We start from the raw sequence: 18916 nt of genomic DNA on the forward strand, positions 1-18916 counted from the left end.
TTAAAAACAAAAATGATCATAGTGTGCTTTTGGATAATATTCTGTGTCACCAGTATAAAAATTTGTAAACAAACGCTTGACAACTTACATAAAATCAAACAAATTTCCTTTAAAATAAAAATATTAGTGTACAGTGCAATGATGCAACCATGCACTGAAAAGATATATATAAATCTGAATACACCGTTAGCATTTAATTTGCGTCAAAAAATCTTGGGAGATCAAAATGCAAATTTACAGTACATCGTCAATGAAACTAAGGCCAATGTCTCATTACGAGGTCGAGGGTCATGTTTCTTAGAACCAACAACAGGATTAGAATCACCTGAGCCTTTGCATCTTCACCTTGAACATCCAGTCATGAAAAGTTTAATTGAAGCAAAAAATTTAGCAAGAAATTTGCTTGAGACCGTTCAACAAGAACTTCAAGTCTTCCTACAGTCAAACCAATCATCTCAACAGAATGCACCAATTCAACAACCTCCTCCAATTATTCAGGTACACAAAGAAATCTTTATTTACCTAGTTAAAATGTTATATAAAAAAAAATGATTGAATTTTCAGAGTACTCAAGCTATAACGATACCATCAGCTATTTTATCAGTTCCTCCACCAAATATCATGCAAAATAACAATATGCAACCAACGCACATTATTCAATCTCCCAACTTTCTTCCTCAATCACAAATAATTCCTCAACAGATGCAAATAATACAACAAACTCCATTAAATATGCCTCCACCAACTGGAATGAATTTGCAGTCCATAAGAAATGCAACCCCAATATCTGTGCAATTTCAAGGACAACCAAACATACAGCTACAGCCGGCAGCCCAACCTATCCTTATTAATCAAATTAATCAAAACCCTGCTCAACAATATCAGCTTCAATATATTCCTGCAAATCCGATTGGAAATTCTCAACCCCAAACTATTCAGCATTTCATCCAACCTCAGCAGCAGATTCAAGGGATAATTCAACCCAACACACAGCAATTCATTACACTTCAAGGAAATGCAGCTTTCATGCTTCCTCCTCCCAACGTTAATCCTCAGAATCTGGGAGCAGTGTTCGGTGGAAACACAATCACAATTAACCAAGACGATCTAGTGAAAAATGAAGCAATAAAAGGAAAAAGTGATGAAACGAAAAATACAACTAATCCACAACAATTACCAACTTCTTCTAGAACACTTATTAATCAACCTCCTCCACCTATTCAGCAATTTTTAATTAACGCAAATTCATGGCCACAAAATCAACAAATCCAACAAATGCCAATTCAAATTTTAACGCAATCTCAACAAGCTATTAGAAGTGGGAATGAAATTCTATTGCAAAATACTGTTCCATCTGGTCAAGGTCAGCCGGTCATAGCTGCATTTCAACCTCAACAGGGTCATCCCATTCAGCAAATACAATTTACTAATCAGCCCATAATTTCTCAACCAACCTCAACAGGGTCATCCCATTCAGCAAATACAATTTACTAATCAGCCCATAATTTCTCAACCACCTCCATTGCCCCCTCAAATTCAATTGCAGAGTATTGAAACGCAACAACATACTCCACAATCTACATTATCGACAATTATACGTCCAAATCATTCAGTCATGAGTTATCAACAACAGTTTGAACAGAAAGTTAATGTAAGTATAACTTCAGACTTCTACCCTGAATGTTAACAGGCTTTAATCCATATATTAATAATTCAAAAATTTTAGCTAATGAGTGATAATCAGCGAAGACCAATGAAAAGGAAGGGAGATGAGCCAGAAGAAGATCCCAATAGGTCATTTCCAAAAGTAGGAATGGGGTAAGTGATTAACCTTTTCGACATGCTAATTTTTGAATTAACTTAAGTTAAATGTTTAGTATTACATTTTTATTAATTAACTTTAAAAATAATCTAAAGATATCTAATAAGTAGACGATGAGAAGAAAAAGAACATCTTAAACATTATTAGCTAATATCTTTTTTACAGCACCAATGATCGCAAATGATGAGATGCACACTTAAAAATGATTCATATTTTTTTAATTAATTTTTTATGCTTTTATTTAATTTGATTTAAATGTTTTCCATTATATCTTGTGATTCTTGAAGGAGTCAGAATAGCTTTTATTGCATAACAAACAACAAATGCCTTTTTTAGTCAGTGTTCCTCAAATTTTGTATGGAAAAGTCTTCTCAAGTCGACTCGACTCCATATAAAATTCGAGTCGACTTCGAGATCTGATTGCCATTCAATCAAGTATGACAGGAATCCATCCCAGCAATATCTTGAGAAATGCTGAACTTAAAAAAGGAACTGAGAAATTTATAAAAACGTAGCATATATATAAAAGATTTTACCATTCCAACATGAACGATACAAATAATTTTCTTATAGCTCGATGACAAAAAACCGTCCTCCACCGCCAATGCAACCAAATCAGCAGTTAATTAAGGTTAACTCAAGCAACATTAGAATGATAACAAAACCAAATGTAAATACGAGTAGTACTAGTGCTGACAATATTTCAGTTTTAAATAGTAAAAATAACAATAATAAACACATTTTTACTAAGGCCAACAGCACTGCTTCCATTGCATCAAAAACAAATGTTTCGCAAGGTACATTTTAAAAATTAAAGTCAAATGATGAAATTTATTAGGCTTTTTGATAAACACAACAAGTCTTACTTAGTATTAAGTTTATTAGAATATAAGTTTTATTTTTAAAAAAATTATGGATATCCTCCTTGGACCATGCAACTACAAAGATTAATAAGTCAACAACTTTCGATGGCATCAATTCCTGCATGATTAACAAATTTTCTTACTTTTTTTAATTGGTCTCTGTAATATTAATTTAAAGGTACATTGTAACTGAAGACTTCTAATTTTATAATAAGCATCCCTTACTCATTAGACATAGACTGGTCATCAAAATTGATATTTTTGTACCATTAATTTAATTTTTTTTTTGTAAATGTACTCACATCTAATCTTAGAATTAAGTTGCTTTAAAAATCTCCATATATAGCATTCTTTATAGACGAAGAAGCTTACAATATCAATACTTTATTACAATTTCTATAATTAAGACATTATTAATTGAATTTAACTAACTTTACTTACATATGTTAATACCCAAATTAAATAATAATAAAAAACTAATCTCTCTTAAACAGCTGATCCAAAAGCAGGAAAGTCAACAAATGAAAAACGAGAAAATGAATATACGGAAGTACCAACATCATCCACTATGACTTCATTCCAAAATTTCGAACTGCAGCCTCAATTTATGGTATGATAAATTTTACTTAAACAGTACTTAAGCTTATTATTCTCTTCTCATGACAGCAACCACCTCCAAATATTCAAATCAATCAACCGCGAGGAATTCCTTCACAAATGATGATGTATCAAACTACACTTCCACCTCCTCCGATTCAACAACAACAAGATTTTAGTATGTTCCAAAATAACAGTAATTTTGTGCAGCCACTCAATGTAAATCGATTTAATGTTCCCCGTGGAATGATACTGCAGATGAATGATAATACAGCTTTGGTAACAAATCCAAATTTTCCTCAACAGCAACAACAACCTAGGTTCAGACCACAATGGTAAAGCAGATTAGCACAATGAAAGATCAAATTTCATTCACAGATTTATAGGAACAATGAAACGTAACGATTTTTTTGAATATTAATTCTTTCCAAATTCTCGTTATGTCGTGTTATCTGTTATTGAACAAATGAATAAATAAATATTAAATTAAAATCTCTTAAATAAATTTGTATTTTATGAAGCGTAACCTTTGTAACAATATGGAATTGATTACACATAAATTATTTAAGCAAGAATGGATTTTTAAGAAAAATCACTTTATCTATTCATTTTCATTTCACCATACCTATTAAATATTCACTCGCTATAAATTTAAAGGAATGAAATGTCAGACCTATTCCAAAAAAAATCATAACTTTACATATAATTAAGCTATTAAAACATAATTCAATCAGATCAGATTAGTGGTGGGCAAACTGTGTGCCGTGATATATTGTCATCCTTAGTATGCGGTGTTTCTATCAAAGCTTATCACCAAAGCATCTCGCTGGAAATTAAAAGGTTTTCCACCACTGGATTAGATATTCATTTTAAATTTCTTTCTTGAAACAGGTATGCAGAAAATAAATCTCAGTTCCACAGAATATTAAGTAATACAAATTAAGGTTTTTAAAAAGAAAAATCTACAGTCGGCCGTCATAGTCTTAAATTTAATTAGAAGATCAATAAATCCATTTCCTTTTTATGATTTTGAAATTTGCATTTTATTCAATTTTTTTGAATGTAACAGAACAATTTAATGTAAAGGAACATTATATGTTGGAAGATCGTAAGATTTGCGATATATTGTGCTGTAATTTGGTAATTCACAGCCAATCTTGAAAATTTGTATTGGTCGAAAAACTCCTCGTCTCATTGGAGTAATACAACAACTCGGACAGTTTGATATTCTTGAGCAATTTGTAGGGCACTTTGGAATATGTTTAAGTCTTTGATATAATCTCTGGCAAGATGAAATGCATGTTGAGCTACAAGTTTGAGACTTACAATTGCAATAATCACCAGTCAAATTGCAATTACACGAACACCCGTACAAATTATTACAAGTCCTGCAGCATGCTGGTGGAGCAAAAGTGGAGAGATGATAAACATTACAACCTTCTTCGCATTGTTCTCCAAGATCGATCGGTGTTGTAATCTCCATTTTGCAGATGCTCCTTCTTTGCTCACTTGAAATTTCGAAATGAATTATTTTGTAAAAAATAGAAAATCAAAGATTGCTACACAAAATATAATTACCTAGACTAATGTTACTTCGATGTTTAATTGTGAAAATCATTACTCATTGTCATAAAAAGGAATGAACTTAAACACAGGAGATTAGAAATTAAAAATAGCCCCCTTTCTATATATACCTTTAAAATACAGTTAAAATTTTATTACAGCAGAAACAAGAATGTCAATTAAGATTCCTAATTTTACGATGGAGTTCTTCCACATGCTTGCAAAACTCCACGTGAGAATTGTAAAATCAGAATCAGACGATTTTATTGTTTTTTTTTCTCAATGTCATCTGAGCACTAAAAATGTGATGCTTTTTTGGGGGTCAATGTTAAGACAGGTGGGCATCTGAATGTTTGAACGAGCAATACAAATGAAGAAGGTTTGAACCTTTTCTAATAAATATTTTATGGTTTTTCTATAAAGGTGTGATGGAATCAATTGTGATTTTCCAGCACAATCAGAACGTATAAAATCAAGATCCGCCAAAATGAAAAAGAGAACCTGTTTAATGAAAATTTCAAGCATTTTTGAATCCGGCACAAATGCACAAAATGTGTGATATTCTCTGAACAGCTTTTCTGATGTCGTTCCTAAAAGTTTTCTTTTTTTATAAAACGTGTATGTTATACCTCATTCAGTTATATACGACCTCATGCAGCTCATTTCGTCAAATTGATAAAGAACATAGAAAGAATGACGAAGCAAGTTTTTTTTTTTCAAAAATTGCCATTTTTTATATCAACATTTTGATGAGAAGAAATAAAATTTAATTTCCAATCATACATCGTAAAATTTTTATCATTTATGCAAATCGGAATTCTTGGCTGCTTCATTTCTAGAAAATAATATTAAAGTTTGTCATTTGAGAAACGAGCAAACCAGTGGTAATAAAAATAATAGCAGCGAATTTTATCTTCTAAATCTGAAGAATAATAAGATTTTTAGACTGAAGATCCGACAGGTACCGTTTTTAGACTGAACATTTCACAAGATTTTTCTGCTTTTAGTTTGTTCCACAAAAGGGATTAGTTGCTCATTATCGTTGATAGTAGATAAAAGCAACGGTTTGCCGCTTACCGGTCCACCTTCCCCAGGTGCCCCCAGGACGATGGCCGCCTTCCTAAGACTGACACTTATCACAGATGGTCTCTTCTGCTAATGACCGCCTTCCGAAGACAGACAACTTCCACAGGTGGCCACCTTCCACTGATGGCCACCTTCTGTAGATGGATTAAATCAATATAAGATATCCAATCCTGTTTATAAATTCCTGAAAATGACACTTGTAAAATTTTTGAAAAGACACTTGTTGAGAATCTGAAACGCAACAAAGCAATGCAAAAAGCTCTTTTTTATTTAAACAAAAAGAATTTTATTCTTTATTTCAATCTTATAGTTTCAATCCATAATACCAGATCTTCATTCTTGTTTACCCATTCCTTTTTCAAGCTTTACAATAACAATTTAGTATTATAATTTAGCTAATAATTTAAACTTATTTCAAGCTAGCAGTATTTTTAAGGATCTAATTAATTGACTACATAGAGATGCGGATAGAAAATAAGCAGAAAAGTTACAGTTTATAAAGATTAATTAATATTAAAATTTTTGTTTTTTTTTTTTGAATTTCATTTTTGTCTAGATATGTATTAATCTACGACCCGAAAAATGGATCCTTTGAATTGTGCGTCTCAATTTAATTATGTATGGATGTAAAGTCACAACATAAATCAAAAGTTACGAATTTCAAAATATTAAGCGATAAATTTATGATTTTTAGAATATGTTTAAATTCAGAAAACATATTAAATTCACTCAATTAAGCTTATTTTCTGACTAGTTATCGTTGTTGTTTAAGTGACTCAATATGTTTCTGTTATGGCACATCTAAGTGTTCAATATAAAATGTGTTGAAGACAGTTGCGTACCCGAGTGATACAAATGAAGAAGGTTCCACCACGGAGCTGGTGTTGATAAAAGAGTTTTAGCGGATCCTTAAACGTTCCGTGGGAGAGCCTTCTTTATTTTTATCGTTCGGGGTAGCCAGATGGATGATTACTAGCTACTACTTTGGTTAAAGATGATTTTTTCTCTCGTTAAGACTCAAAAAAATTAATTTCGAGGTTTAAATGCGTAACATGACTTAACATGGATTTAGAATGTGAATCCTTTCAATGCAATCAATGATGTGACGATCATCAATGGAATTGAAATAAGTTTTGTTGATACGGCAAAATTCTCGGTATAACCTTGTCCAGGAACATAGATCAATGAACGACTATTTAGAGGTTGAATATGACGATAATTGTGTTTCAATTCATGGCCTGAGTCATCGTGAACTGATTTAAACCGTTCGAGCTATTTAAGAAAAATGACGATAAAAAGTCTTAAATTAATCACGTTTTCGTAATAAATCAAAAGTGTTGAAAACAAACCTGTTCAACTGATAAAGGTAAAGATTGATTAAAAACGGTCCAAACAACTGCTTCACCACAACCTATTAAGATGAAATGAGTTAGATTAAGTTATTAATAAACAATCACGATTAATCGTACCTGGTGTAGTCAAGGATCCTTCATATCTAAAGTATGTTTCTTTATTTTTTGGAAGTAATTCTGATAAGAGTAATTTATCTTTGTATGTGGTGTTGGTTCCGGAAGACTCAAAGACTCTGTGTGAGTTTTCGAGAATTTTCTCAACAATTGGATTTGGATCTTTTGTGACGTGGAAAAGAATTCCAAGTACAGCAATACCATTCTTCTCTTGTGCTGCTCTTTGAATTGTATCATAACGTTTATCATGATGTACCATATGTAATTCAAGAGCATATCTATAATTTTATTAAATTTTACTATTATGCTTACTATGAGATTTTAATAATTTATTACCTTCCACCATTTAATGTATGTTCTGACGCCCAATGGAAGTGCATTTGATCAAATATATAATTTCCATTCAATCCACCGCCAGCAATAGAAATAGGACCAGGAACAGTGCTGATTTGAACTATAAAGGATTAGATAAATTTATGATACTTAATTTGTGTTGACACATGTTCATAATATATGTAGCATATAACCATTAAATTGATTAATTCATAATTTACTTCACAGGTGATAATGACACATCATGTTTATTGTATCATTTATTATTCAGGCATAGCGATAGTCTAGAACATTTATTATGTGCTAAAGAATAAGAAGCAAACATATGTCATAGGGTTGGTGACATCAATGAAATTCCAAAAATTTAACAAGTAACTTATATTGCGTGATCCTTCATCATGTAATGCTAAATTTAACTCTGTGTAATATCATTCATTTTCTTGCGGTTTCTATGGGTGCGTCGTAAAGGAAACATGACCAATGGGAGATGAAAATAGAAGTAACTTGGGTACGATATGTCATAGCACTTCTAAATTACAATGACATATTTTAGCGTAATGAATTTATGAATGATTTTTTTGCAACTATGTGAAAAATAATTTAATTCCTCGAGCTTCATATTACTTTGTACTAAGCTCAGTGAGTAGTGAATGGAATATTGAATTAGGGATAATTAAACAGTTATAAGAATAATAACAAAAGTTTCATATTTCCACTTGTAATGCATATTCTATAACTTTGTATCAATATAATAGAGTTAGGTATTCATAATTCAACCTACAATAATGTCCAGTAAACAATTGTCACTTATGCCTTAAATAATAATGATATGGTCAATCAAACAAATAAATATGATATATGAGTGTCAAATTAATTATTAATTATTTTTATTCCTTACTTGAGTGACCATTGTTGATTACATTTGGATTTTTCATAGGTGCATCGTAATTATGGAAGATAAAGCTATTAAATTCTCCTCGAATGGATGCATCAACTGCTAAATCTACAGGAGATTGTCTTTTCCCACTGGAGCATATACCTCCCCAATCTTCATCATCTGTAATATAACAAGTAAAATTAATTAAATTAAGTAAAATTTCAAGGGAGGAAGGTTATGATGACTGATAATCTTTAATGTGTTTTTAGTTTACTATCAATCATGTGATTATTATTATTATTATATAAAAACAATTTAATAATCGAATGTCAATTTTCCATATCTAATTAGTTTTTTTGCTTCCGACAGACTTCTGTATTGTAATTTTAATATTTTGTATTTCCTATGCTAAACTGTTTGTGCTGACAATTTGTTATTTAACGTTATTTGTGGCTGGCTACTCATGTAAAATTTTCGTGTGATAATTTATTGTTACGTCGAGGTTTTTGGATAGGTAACTTAATTTGCCAAATTATTATGACCAATTTTGGCTGTTTTGTTTTATAAAATAAATTTAATTTATTAACATTTCAATTTTTTTAAATTGATATCATACGAATGTACACATTTTGAAATATGTTCTATTTAATGATGACATTCATGCTCATTCAGAAATAAGGGCAAGTTCATGAACTTTTTTGATTCACTCAATTTGTGGTAAAAACTTGTTTGTATCATTAATTTCAATAAGATTTATATTTTATTTTTAGAACATAAATAATATCCGAAATTCTTCACATGTCTTACTATGAATGAAGAGTAAATAGGCACAAAAAAAATATTTTGTTGCGATTTTTATGTATATAATACGTTATTTTTGGCAAGCACAAAAGATTGAAAAGCACTAAAATATATCTTCGTCATATGATGTCTCCGAGTGTATTTACTTCATTCCAATTTGTCCTCTCAATATAAGCAATTTTGTACGAATGTACTGAAAATTGCCTTTAATTTATTACTTTATTGGTTCCACTTAAAAAGTCCTTAAATTCGTTTTTTATCAAAATCATGTGTTTTAACTGCTTTATTATAATTTATGTCTTTTTGATTAACTGATGTGCATTATAAATGCTTCAAGAAATTAATATCACGCATGTTCGCTTGTACCTATTTAAAATACATCACAGATCTTCTTTTGAATATAAATTTTAAACGAAATGTTTGGCAAACAAGAGTCAAAACTGATTGACTTACGTTTTATGGAAATTAACCAAGACATTTCTTTATTTCACAGCTAACGTGAACTATAAAGTCATTCATATAAATTGATACAAATATTTATAATTGATGTCTATAAATATCATCACAGTAATAACTTACATATTTACTAATAAACATGTGAACTAACGAATCAGACACAGATTTCATGTGGAGTACATAAATTCTTCAATCAAGTGGAGATGATATCAAATAAATTATCAAAAATGTTCTTTAAATTTGATGATTATACTCATAAAACCAGTAAAAATTGCCTTTTTATCAATTAGCTTCAATTTGAATCGCGTATGTGACAAATAAACGTTGACTTTAGCTAATTTTGTTCAACACGCACGATAAATTTATGACCCCTCATTTTTGCCGACTATAGCAAATTGGGTTCCCAATTATTTGCACAAAAAAAGCATTTCATTGTATTAGTGAGGAACAAATTTCCATAATACGTATGTAATAACAGTAAGATGCAGTTCTTCAAAAAAAATGCATGATAAGCAAAAGATCAGATTCCATAAAAACAGAACTCAACATGATTTCATGACATGATATTTCACTTGACCCTTGGATCTTTATTGTAATGACATTAAAATAAATTTATAGATATAGTAGCTCTTTATAAGCTGATTTTATTATAATATATCAAATTAAATTTATAGCTCAAAACTTGTTATTTATGCGTAGATTTTATTAACATTTTTTATTTATTAAAATATTTAAAGCCATACCTGATAAAACTCCATTAGGCAATTCCTTTGGATAATGCCAGTCTGAGGCTACTAAATTAACAGTGAAATATGCTGTAAAGAAAATTAATATTAATTATAGTACATATGTATTGTTAAATGACTGCTGCCAATGTTAAGTCGAAATATTTTCACGAAAATTTTTCAATACTTAAATTTGAATACACTTTTGTATGCATCGCACGCAATGCAATTATAAATAACTTTACAGCAGTCGTAAAATCATCCTTAAAAACTCCCGTTAGGGATCGTTCACTTGTTACGTAACATTCTTAAAATTGGAGGTTGCATTGCTTCCAACAATTAAAATGTTGAGATTTTGCTGCAGAGTGAGTGAAGATGGGTCAAAAATCGATTTATCGTGTTACGTAATAAGTGAACAATCCCATCAGCAAATGTTTTAGATTATTCTCATGAGAAATGCTACAATTGAAATTCAAAAAGTCGTAAAACAAAATCATTAAAATCACTTAAAGTCTTTAAAATATTATAAAATTACTTAACTATTGCTATTTGGGTGAAGTGCCTCTATTTATTTTCAGAAAATACATTTAAAATACAAGCATAGGATAATAAGATAGGAAGACAAATTGATGTTTAAAAATAAACTATATATTTAATGCAGTCAAGATACATTCATGCCCTTCATTGAGAAAACTGTCTTCAATTCCTTCAAAATAGACTTGATTTAAGGTCAATAATCTTTATTCTACATCAGTTCTACGAGTTTTCTAAATGTTTAACATTTTCATTCTATATTTGAATCTTTACTATATTGAAATGTTTTGGCACAAATCGACCAGATTTTGCTGCTAAAGATTGACAGCTAGCGGAAAAAAGAAGTAAAATTTATGTTTTAATAACAACGCTGTGAATAATATTTTAATAGGTAGTGTAATACAATGAAAGGTTGTTTAATTTTTTTATGATTCTATAACATTGTAAAGGAAACAAACGATGTGAAAAGTTAAATAAAAAGTTATGTACCTAAATCTTAGTTGGAAAATAAAATATTTAAATTTAATTTCACTCATTTCTATGAAGAAAGTTTTAAAGATTTTCATCTGTTTTGAAAATGTTTGCAGGTGCAATAAAAAATTTTTTAATGAAAGAACTTTACGACCGTAAAAAAAAACTAGCTTTGGATCTTAAAACTTTCGATTTTAGATCAGATTAGGATTGTTATAACGATCATTTTTAATTTAAATTATATTTAAATGTAGCATAGTTGTTTACCCCGAGTCAAATAAATTTTTAGCCTGTGATTGAACTCCGAAAGATAAACATCATTATTATTGAATAAAACCGCGAGAAAATCGTTTTAATTAAACTACATTTACCACAATTACAAAAAGGATCAAACAAAGGTCTAAATCGCGTTCCTTTTCGCAAATCCTAAACAGTTTGTGAAAATTTCATCATCAATCAGAAACGACAATTTGTAATATTTTATTTTAACAATGCCTAATATATCAAACTTTTCACAATTGCTGTTTCCCGAGATTATATTCGCATCTCATTTACAATTCAATTATGCGATAAAATGACACTTCCTTTAATCTTGCAATTTTCAATCACTTTTTTCTTTCTCATGTTCATCAGTACGGGAATTCCCATACTGATATGTCTATACAGTTGCTTTCAGACTCTTATAGAATGTTTGAAACAACGATAATCATAAATTAATCAATTACTTGTCCCTTTCAACAATTATTTTTGATAAAGCAATAAAAGCGACATTAATTGACATTTAATTGACATGTCTGATGTTTAATATTGTAAACTAATTTACACACTTTCGGGAAATTCTTCAAACATTACAATTGGTCAAAGACCGTCAAAGAGATAAGATACAGCAGTACAGTATCATATGTATGTACCTCGTGGCTTACGACGTCACAAACTGACAAAAATCTTAATTAACCAATTATAACGTTATTAATCTAGTGGATAGATTAAGCTTATGAATTTAATTTAAAACTTATCAGATCTTAAATTGGTGCACAGTTATTTACCTTTTGAAATTTATTAGGTACGTACAAATTTTTTTCGAAAATTAATTTGTCCTTATCGGCTTTTATGGATTATGAGGCATCTATAAATCATTATTGAATATTGTGACTATAATTGTTCCTAATATGACAGTTTATATACCATGATTTATATCACTCATTCAACAATTTATTTCATTACTTTAAGTACTTAGTTTTTCATCTGCTTTATGCAGTATAAAAACTAACTTTTGATCGAAGAAAAGGGCCGTGAAGGAGCACTTGAAATTGCAGAAGAGCTTTTTACTTCATTCGTTGACTTTGTTTCTGAGATTTTCATATTTGCTATCTTCAAGTGCTCTACTATAGATAACTTTATTATAGAACAGTTCAAGACCTAAATGAACAAAAGCAACCAACGTACCTATACAATTTATCTAAAAGTACGTATTGATTCATCAGACAAATTGGATTAATATTGATTGATTTCATCACATGTTTTTAGACAGTAATAAGGAAGGAATTGAGTGTCATAGAAATATTCGGGCCATGAGAAGTAATTACTTCTTATTTGTTCCAAAAATAGTACCAAAGAAGTAAATTTAGATTTTCTTATCAACAAGTGCTTTCTGCAGAAACGTTTTGCACTTAATCATCGCTATTAACTGATGGCATGTCGATAACCCTCAAGTTGATTTATGGTATAATTACTCAAATCCAGTAGAAAATTGCAATAACTAATCACTTGATGATGAAAACAAAGTACAATTACAGATGAATAGACAAAGATATTATTTAATCAATTATAGTATGTCATTTACAAGTGTATTAATTGCTCAGTCTTGGAATGCTTAAGCCTGTCAAGTGACGCTAATAACTTCACTCAACATTTATTTTTTTGTGTTAATTTTAGAGCTAAAATAATCTATTCTGGATATTTGCAATTCGACATTAAAAATCCATTTTAACTTATCGTTTTTCCTTATAACAAGGAATTAATGAAGTCAACTCAACAGCTCTGTTTTTTCCTTACAAACTCAACTTTTTGATGATCTTAGCCCGATCAGCACACGTTTTTCATGGCAACCACATGAGATCCAAGTAACAGTAAAAATATGGAAATTGTAAATTGAACGCCATTCCAAATGGACAAAAATGCGTGAAACCAGTCCTCAACACACTTGCCACTTGACTGCCATGAATAATTTGTAGCGATCGGATAGAGATTGATTGATTTTTTATAATTTTTAAATTAAAGATGTTAAAACTTTGTTGCGTCTTATAAAATAATAGAAGCGTGAGAAAATCTTTTGTGCTTCTCAATATTTTTTTTTCTACTGTCTTGAGCTTTTTTCTTGAATACGTAATTTGAATTTTCGGATGCATAACTTTTTACTCAAAAACTTTCTGGAATTGAACGAAAATTGCATTATTTAAGTAAATTCAAATTCAAATGAAGTAGGTATTACTTGTGCCTTATTTTTATCAATTTGTCAATTTAAAGAAATAAATAACATATTTATTTACAGAACAAAGTTTAGAAGTACTTCTCAAAGTGCATAATAAATATAATAAAGATTTCATTTGAATACTCATTGTAAAATTGTCATAGACGATATAACTACTTATGCACATGTATATAAATGTTATCAATGTGTAATTATTTTGCAATTTTCTTCAACCTCATATCTATTGTCATGTCTTATTCAAAACTTCCTAAATATACTTACTGCATATTATTCTTTATAAATTGCATTAAAATAATTTAAAAATGCATACATTGTCGTTGACTATATGATAAATATGTGAATTTTAGTTCTAGCATTAGCATGTACGTTGGAATTTCGAATTGTGCAACATTTCAGTAATATTCATATTTTTAAACAGTCTAATTCACGAGTTTACAATATTGTGACAAGTTCAGAATTTTTATCACTTTTAAAACAATAATACTGCGAATCTTAATGAAGGAACTTATTGTCTTTTGATTGCAATCTGGGATGCATATGTAATTTATTAAATATTTTCTCTACATTTCCTTGTTCTTTTTAAACTCAATCAATCTCAGACAATAAATCATCACAGGCAGACAAATGTTAGATAATGTAATTAAAACTTTACTGTTGTCATGGATACTTTTACTTTGCTTCTGATTTAATAGAGTAATAATGTCTAGCTCAGTAATGGGTAGTCTTATATTTTTAGAGGACATTTTAGAGGTAAGTCTCGACTAAAACTGCACACGGCATACGATTAATGGTATTTTCAGAATTTTTTGACGGCACACAGGTTGTAAATCTCTAGATTCTAGTAATGTCGAAGAATCCTTTTCTTCGGCCAATCCGGCAAATGATTTTTTATTCCCCGACATTTAATATTTTCGACCAGAAAATCGGTAAGAAATTGAAACATTTTTAAAACTGACTAGAATTCCCACGAATATTTTAGAAATTTTTGTAACTATCTACTGCTACCTACGTATAAATAGAATCTGCAATTTTTCATTTTTCTACCTAATTTCCTATTTTGGAAACTGATATGTCTGAGAAAATTTTGGAATAATTTCAACTTTTGTCGTTGGCAGAGCTGCTAAAATTTAATAATTTTATTTTTCATAAGGCATTACCTGCGAGAAATATTACTGCGAATTTATGCATTTCTATCTACACTTGATGCTATTTTCAATGAACTTTCACACTAAAAATGCTTTCAAATGATGCTTATTTATATTTATATATTTTTATTACAGAATTCTGGCAAAGAATCTTCTATTTTTGTTGTAATTGAATAATTGCTCTTTACAGTCTATTAATAATCACACTAAATAATTTCCTCCTCACTATTATAGCATTGAACTTAACTTTGTCACAATTTTAAATTTTCTTTTTTTTTGGAATATTTTTTAATTATTTTTTATTTAACTTTAATATTTTTAAGAATTTTGTCAAATTCTTTCAAGGAACTGCCGCTGTAAGAAATAAAATTTTTCCTTCCCAACTAGTTCCTCCAACGGACTGATCTAGACTAATGTGATTGTGAGCTGTGAAGCGAATTTTATACGTATTATAAGCACTCATTGCTTAAAAGAGTCACTGTGTATATCTGATGTACATATGATGTATGTACTTTTTTTTATTCTATATTATACATTTTCTCTTCTTTTTTTTGTTTCTTTTCAGTTTTTTCAAATACGTGCACTCTCTTAAATTTATTCCATTATGATCCATTCAACTTAATTTATTTTTGCGTTGACAACGTTTGATCCTTTTTTACTTGAAACAAAAGGTTTTTTATTCCTTTAAAAATAGTCGAATAATTTTAATTCTATTTATTATGCTAATCAAGTACTACTTAGAATTATTTTCTGATCAGGTAAGTACTCATTAATCATTTCTAAATTCTGTCAATTATCTAACAAAATTTGGAATGGAAATAAATTGAAAATGAAACTTTTTTGGATTCCTATCCTGCCCACTCCGAATAGCACAAATTGGTAAAATTGTTCAAAACCCCACATGACCCTAGCACTCTGCCTTTAAGTCACAATTCTGACTTGGTGTTAGTGCCACGTCGGCCTGGGACCATATTTTTGATCGATTGATTACCCATTTGAGCTATTTGGGAATCACGCATTTGGATAGCAAAATTTTATGAATATTAAGTAAAATTTTGATGATTTATTCCACTGCAGGGTATTATTTACTGTACCGTAATATGTGAATGAATCACGAAGTAATTTCAATTGTTTCAAAAAACTTGCAGGAATCTAGTATCGACGAGTCACTCATCATTATATTAACCCGTTTGTAATTCACGCCACGACTTGTCATCAAAATTTAAAGTTTTGAATTTCCTCATTTGAATTTTCCTAATTATCACTAAAACTATAAAAACTTAAGTCTATCAAGTGTCATTCATACAACTTGACCATCCCCAAAATTTTATATAAAATCACGTAGATATTTAAATGACGCCAATGTTGATTTTTCGTGAAAATAAAGCTCAGAATTTAAAAACCGGACCTTTTATGAAATTCATCCTTGAATTCGAAGATAGCTATCCAGGAGTATGTGAATATATTTTTTAATGAACAGAATATTAGTGATAATTCTGAAACCCCACCAATCGAATTTTCATGTATGTCTATAAAGATATCATTATTTTGATTCTTTCACTCCATATCTACGAATAGTCTTTTAATAAAGGATCATTAGTATGTTAACTGACTTAATACTGTGGATGAAGAATATAAGATTTTGAAGATAAAAAATATTTTGCGAAAAAGATGTATAGTTTCTCGATGATGATGATGTTCTGTGGCTCTTTAATTAAATGCAGTACAACAACAAAACTTTAGAACTTAACTCAATTCTGTGCGGAAATCTCTACCTTTGTTATTTATCTTTCTTATTCTTCCACCTATTTTACCTCGAATTCCAAAACGAAACCTGACTCTCTGAATAAATTCATTGACTCCTTTCATTAGAATATATTAGTTTAAGTTTATATTATTGTAATATTTTAAACCATAAATTTATCAATTTTCGTATACAGCAAGTCCGTTGTGTGGATAGTTTTTATTTAGAAACATCGACATTCAAAATTATATGAAAAACGTGTTCGCTAATTATATCTGCGATGATACATCTTTTTAATGGGCTCGAAATGAATTTTTATATAATTGGACGATTTTAATATTTTTTTGATAAGATTCTAAAATACCTAGATAGGTACATACACCTATGTGGAATTAAATGTCTCTTAAATTAATTAATTCTAAATTCTCCGTTTCCTCACAATACTGTACATCTATTTGCCGGAGAAATTGTTTGAGAATATTTTTGGTCCATTTGGTCTTTCCAATCTTCATGACTATGCAGAAATATTTAATTTTAGCTTACAGGATAAACTAATTTATTTTTCATTAATTAATTTATTTATTCCTTTTATTTATTGAGATTTCAACACAAATATGCATTCATACCAATATCATCAAAAACAGCATTTGATATCTTTGGTATGGTACTTTATCACTAATGAAAATCCATAAAATTAATAAATCTTGTTTTAGACTTCGCATGTTCTTTAGAATTCAAAAAAAGAAACGGTTCTCCTCTCCACGTTGTTAAAAAATTCTCTCTTATCCTCTCAATTTGTTTAACAACATGTAACGGTTTTTGTAAGATTTGAAATGAGCATTGTTTTTAAAATTATTGTGCAAAATTTAGTCACTTCGTCTACGCTTTTTTGATTTTAAGTAATTAATGGCTTAACCAGAGCAACAAAAATAAGACTCTAAATGCTTGTAAATTTTAAAACATTTTGAATCATAGATATATTTTAGTCTATAAAAATCCAATACCTTTGTAAATTAATTTCAAATAAAATAAAATGCGCTTTAAAATTTTCGTCATTGCAAAATATTTTAAAAATAGTTTTTATTGTCTTACCTTGCTGGAAATAATTCGAGCAAATTTTAGTTATTAACAGTTAGCATTTCGAACAATCAACAATGGGAAACGATCAATTCACAATCGCAGAATATGAAGAAATCAAGGATTTGCCAAATCATCCTGAAAAACTATTGATTGATGTCCGTGAACCATCCGAACTTATTGAAACCGGAAAAATTCCCACTTCAATAAATGTTCCATGTAAGTGTTTAGCTATAAATAGACCATTATTCGTGACAATTAATTTTTGATGAAAAAAATTGAAAATCAATAAAATTTACTTAAAATGTTTGTATTACAAAGTGTCCACGGTCGAACAGGAATTAAAATTGAGTGATGAGGAATTCTTGGCAAAATATTCACGCAATAAGCCTCAATCTGATGATGAAGTCATCTTTCATTGTAAAATGGGCGGCAGAGCCGGCAAAGCTGCTGACATTGCAATAAGCTTAGGCTTCAAGAAGTAAGAATGAAATTATAATTAATTTTATTGACATTTTTAATCATTGAATTAATTCTAGTGTCAAAAACTATAAAGGAAGTTGGACTGATTGGGCTAAGAACGAAAATTTGTAAGCGGAAATGATTAAACGGAATTATGGATTATGGAGAGATAAGATATGAAATCATGCCTTAAAAGAATTGAGCATTTGTATTACACTTTGGTGATTTGTAGCATTTAAATGTTTTAAATATCTACTCTGTATTTATTGTCCAATTCACAAGTATTTACATTTTTTATAAAGCATCTTATTACCTCATTTGGGAGGGAAATTGCAATTTTAATAAAATAAAACACGACTGAATTATTTCACTGATTCCACATTAATTATTTAATGGACTTTTT

The 18916-nt window shown here is 29.5% G+C and overlaps 3 protein-coding genes across 3 annotated transcripts; 2 read left to right on the forward strand and 1 right to left on the reverse strand.

The window, feature by feature from the left end:
- Positions 1-55: 55 nt before the first annotated feature.
- On the forward strand, positions 56-3770 carry LOC139096139 (AAC-rich mRNA clone AAC11 protein-like). The gene is made up of 7 exons (XM_070647789.1): positions 56-498; positions 565-1390; positions 1455-1651; positions 1727-1818; positions 2396-2619; positions 3180-3295; positions 3352-3770. Exons 1-7 carry the CDS (start codon positions 139-141, stop codon positions 3619-3621), a joined length of 2085 nt encoding a protein of 694 aa, XP_070503890.1. The 5' UTR covers positions 56-138; the 3' UTR covers positions 3622-3770.
- A 2423-nt stretch (positions 3771-6193) lies between these two features.
- CAH7 (Carbonic anhydrase 7) lies at positions 6194-15650 on the reverse strand. Its single transcript, XM_070647435.1, has 7 exons — positions 15243-15650; positions 10608-10679; positions 8629-8787; positions 7734-7851; positions 7401-7675; positions 7281-7342; positions 6194-7203 (listed from the first exon to the last, which is right to left on the reverse strand). The coding sequence occupies exons 1-7, from the start codon at positions 15271-15273 to the stop codon at positions 7000-7002; spliced, it is 921 nt and encodes a 306-aa protein (XP_070503536.1). The 5' UTR covers positions 15274-15650; the 3' UTR covers positions 6194-6999.
- A 2399-nt stretch (positions 15651-18049) lies between these two features.
- LOC139095814 (rhodanese domain-containing protein CG4456-like) lies at positions 18050-18898 on the forward strand. The gene is made up of 3 exons (XM_070647311.1): positions 18050-18270; positions 18373-18532; positions 18591-18898. The coding sequence occupies exons 1-3, from the start codon at positions 18129-18131 to the stop codon at positions 18643-18645; spliced, it is 357 nt and encodes a 118-aa protein (XP_070503412.1). The 5' UTR covers positions 18050-18128; the 3' UTR covers positions 18646-18898.
- The last annotated feature ends 18 nt before the right edge of the window (positions 18899-18916 follow it).

The sequence above is a fragment of the Chironomus tepperi genome, unplaced genomic scaffold (assembly GCF_022539635.2).
Source record: "Chironomus tepperi strain 1889 unplaced genomic scaffold, CSIRO-AGI_Ctep_v1 contig_376, whole genome shotgun sequence".
Lineage (NCBI taxonomy): Eukaryota > Metazoa > Arthropoda > Insecta > Diptera > Chironomidae > Chironomus > Chironomus tepperi.

Bases quoted from the DNA above. Each gene is read 5' to 3' on its own strand.
- CAH7 (XM_070647435.1), bottom strand. From the start codon at position 15,273: ATGCATAAATTCGCAGTAATATTTCTCGCAG. The intron at 8,788-10,607 runs GTATGGCTTTAA...GTTATATTACAG, and splicing joins GCCTAATGGAGTTTTATCAG to ATGATGAAGATTGGGGAGGT. The intron at 7,204-7,280 runs GTTTGTTTTCAA...TTTCTTAAATAG, and splicing joins TACCTTTATCAGTTGAACAG to CTCGAACGGTTTAAATCAGT.
- LOC139096139 (XM_070647789.1), top strand. From the start codon at position 139: ATGATGCAACCATGCACTGAAAAGATATATATAAATCTGAATACACCG. The intron at 1,391-1,454 runs CTCAACAGGGTC...TTCTCAACCAAC, and splicing joins GGTCATAGCTGCATTTCAAC to CTCAACAGGGTCATCCCATT. The intron at 1,819-2,395 runs GTAAGTGATTAA...ATTTTCTTATAG, and splicing joins TTTCCAAAAGTAGGAATGGG to CTCGATGACAAAAAACCGTC.
- LOC139095814 (XM_070647311.1), top strand. From the start codon at position 18,129: ATGGGAAACGATCAATTCACAATCGCAGAATATGAAGAAATCAAGGAT. The intron at 18,271-18,372 runs GTAAGTGTTTAG...TGTATTACAAAG, and splicing joins CACTTCAATAAATGTTCCAT to TGTCCACGGTCGAACAGGAA. The intron at 18,533-18,590 runs GTAAGAATGAAA...AATTAATTCTAG, and splicing joins ATAAGCTTAGGCTTCAAGAA to TGTCAAAAACTATAAAGGAA.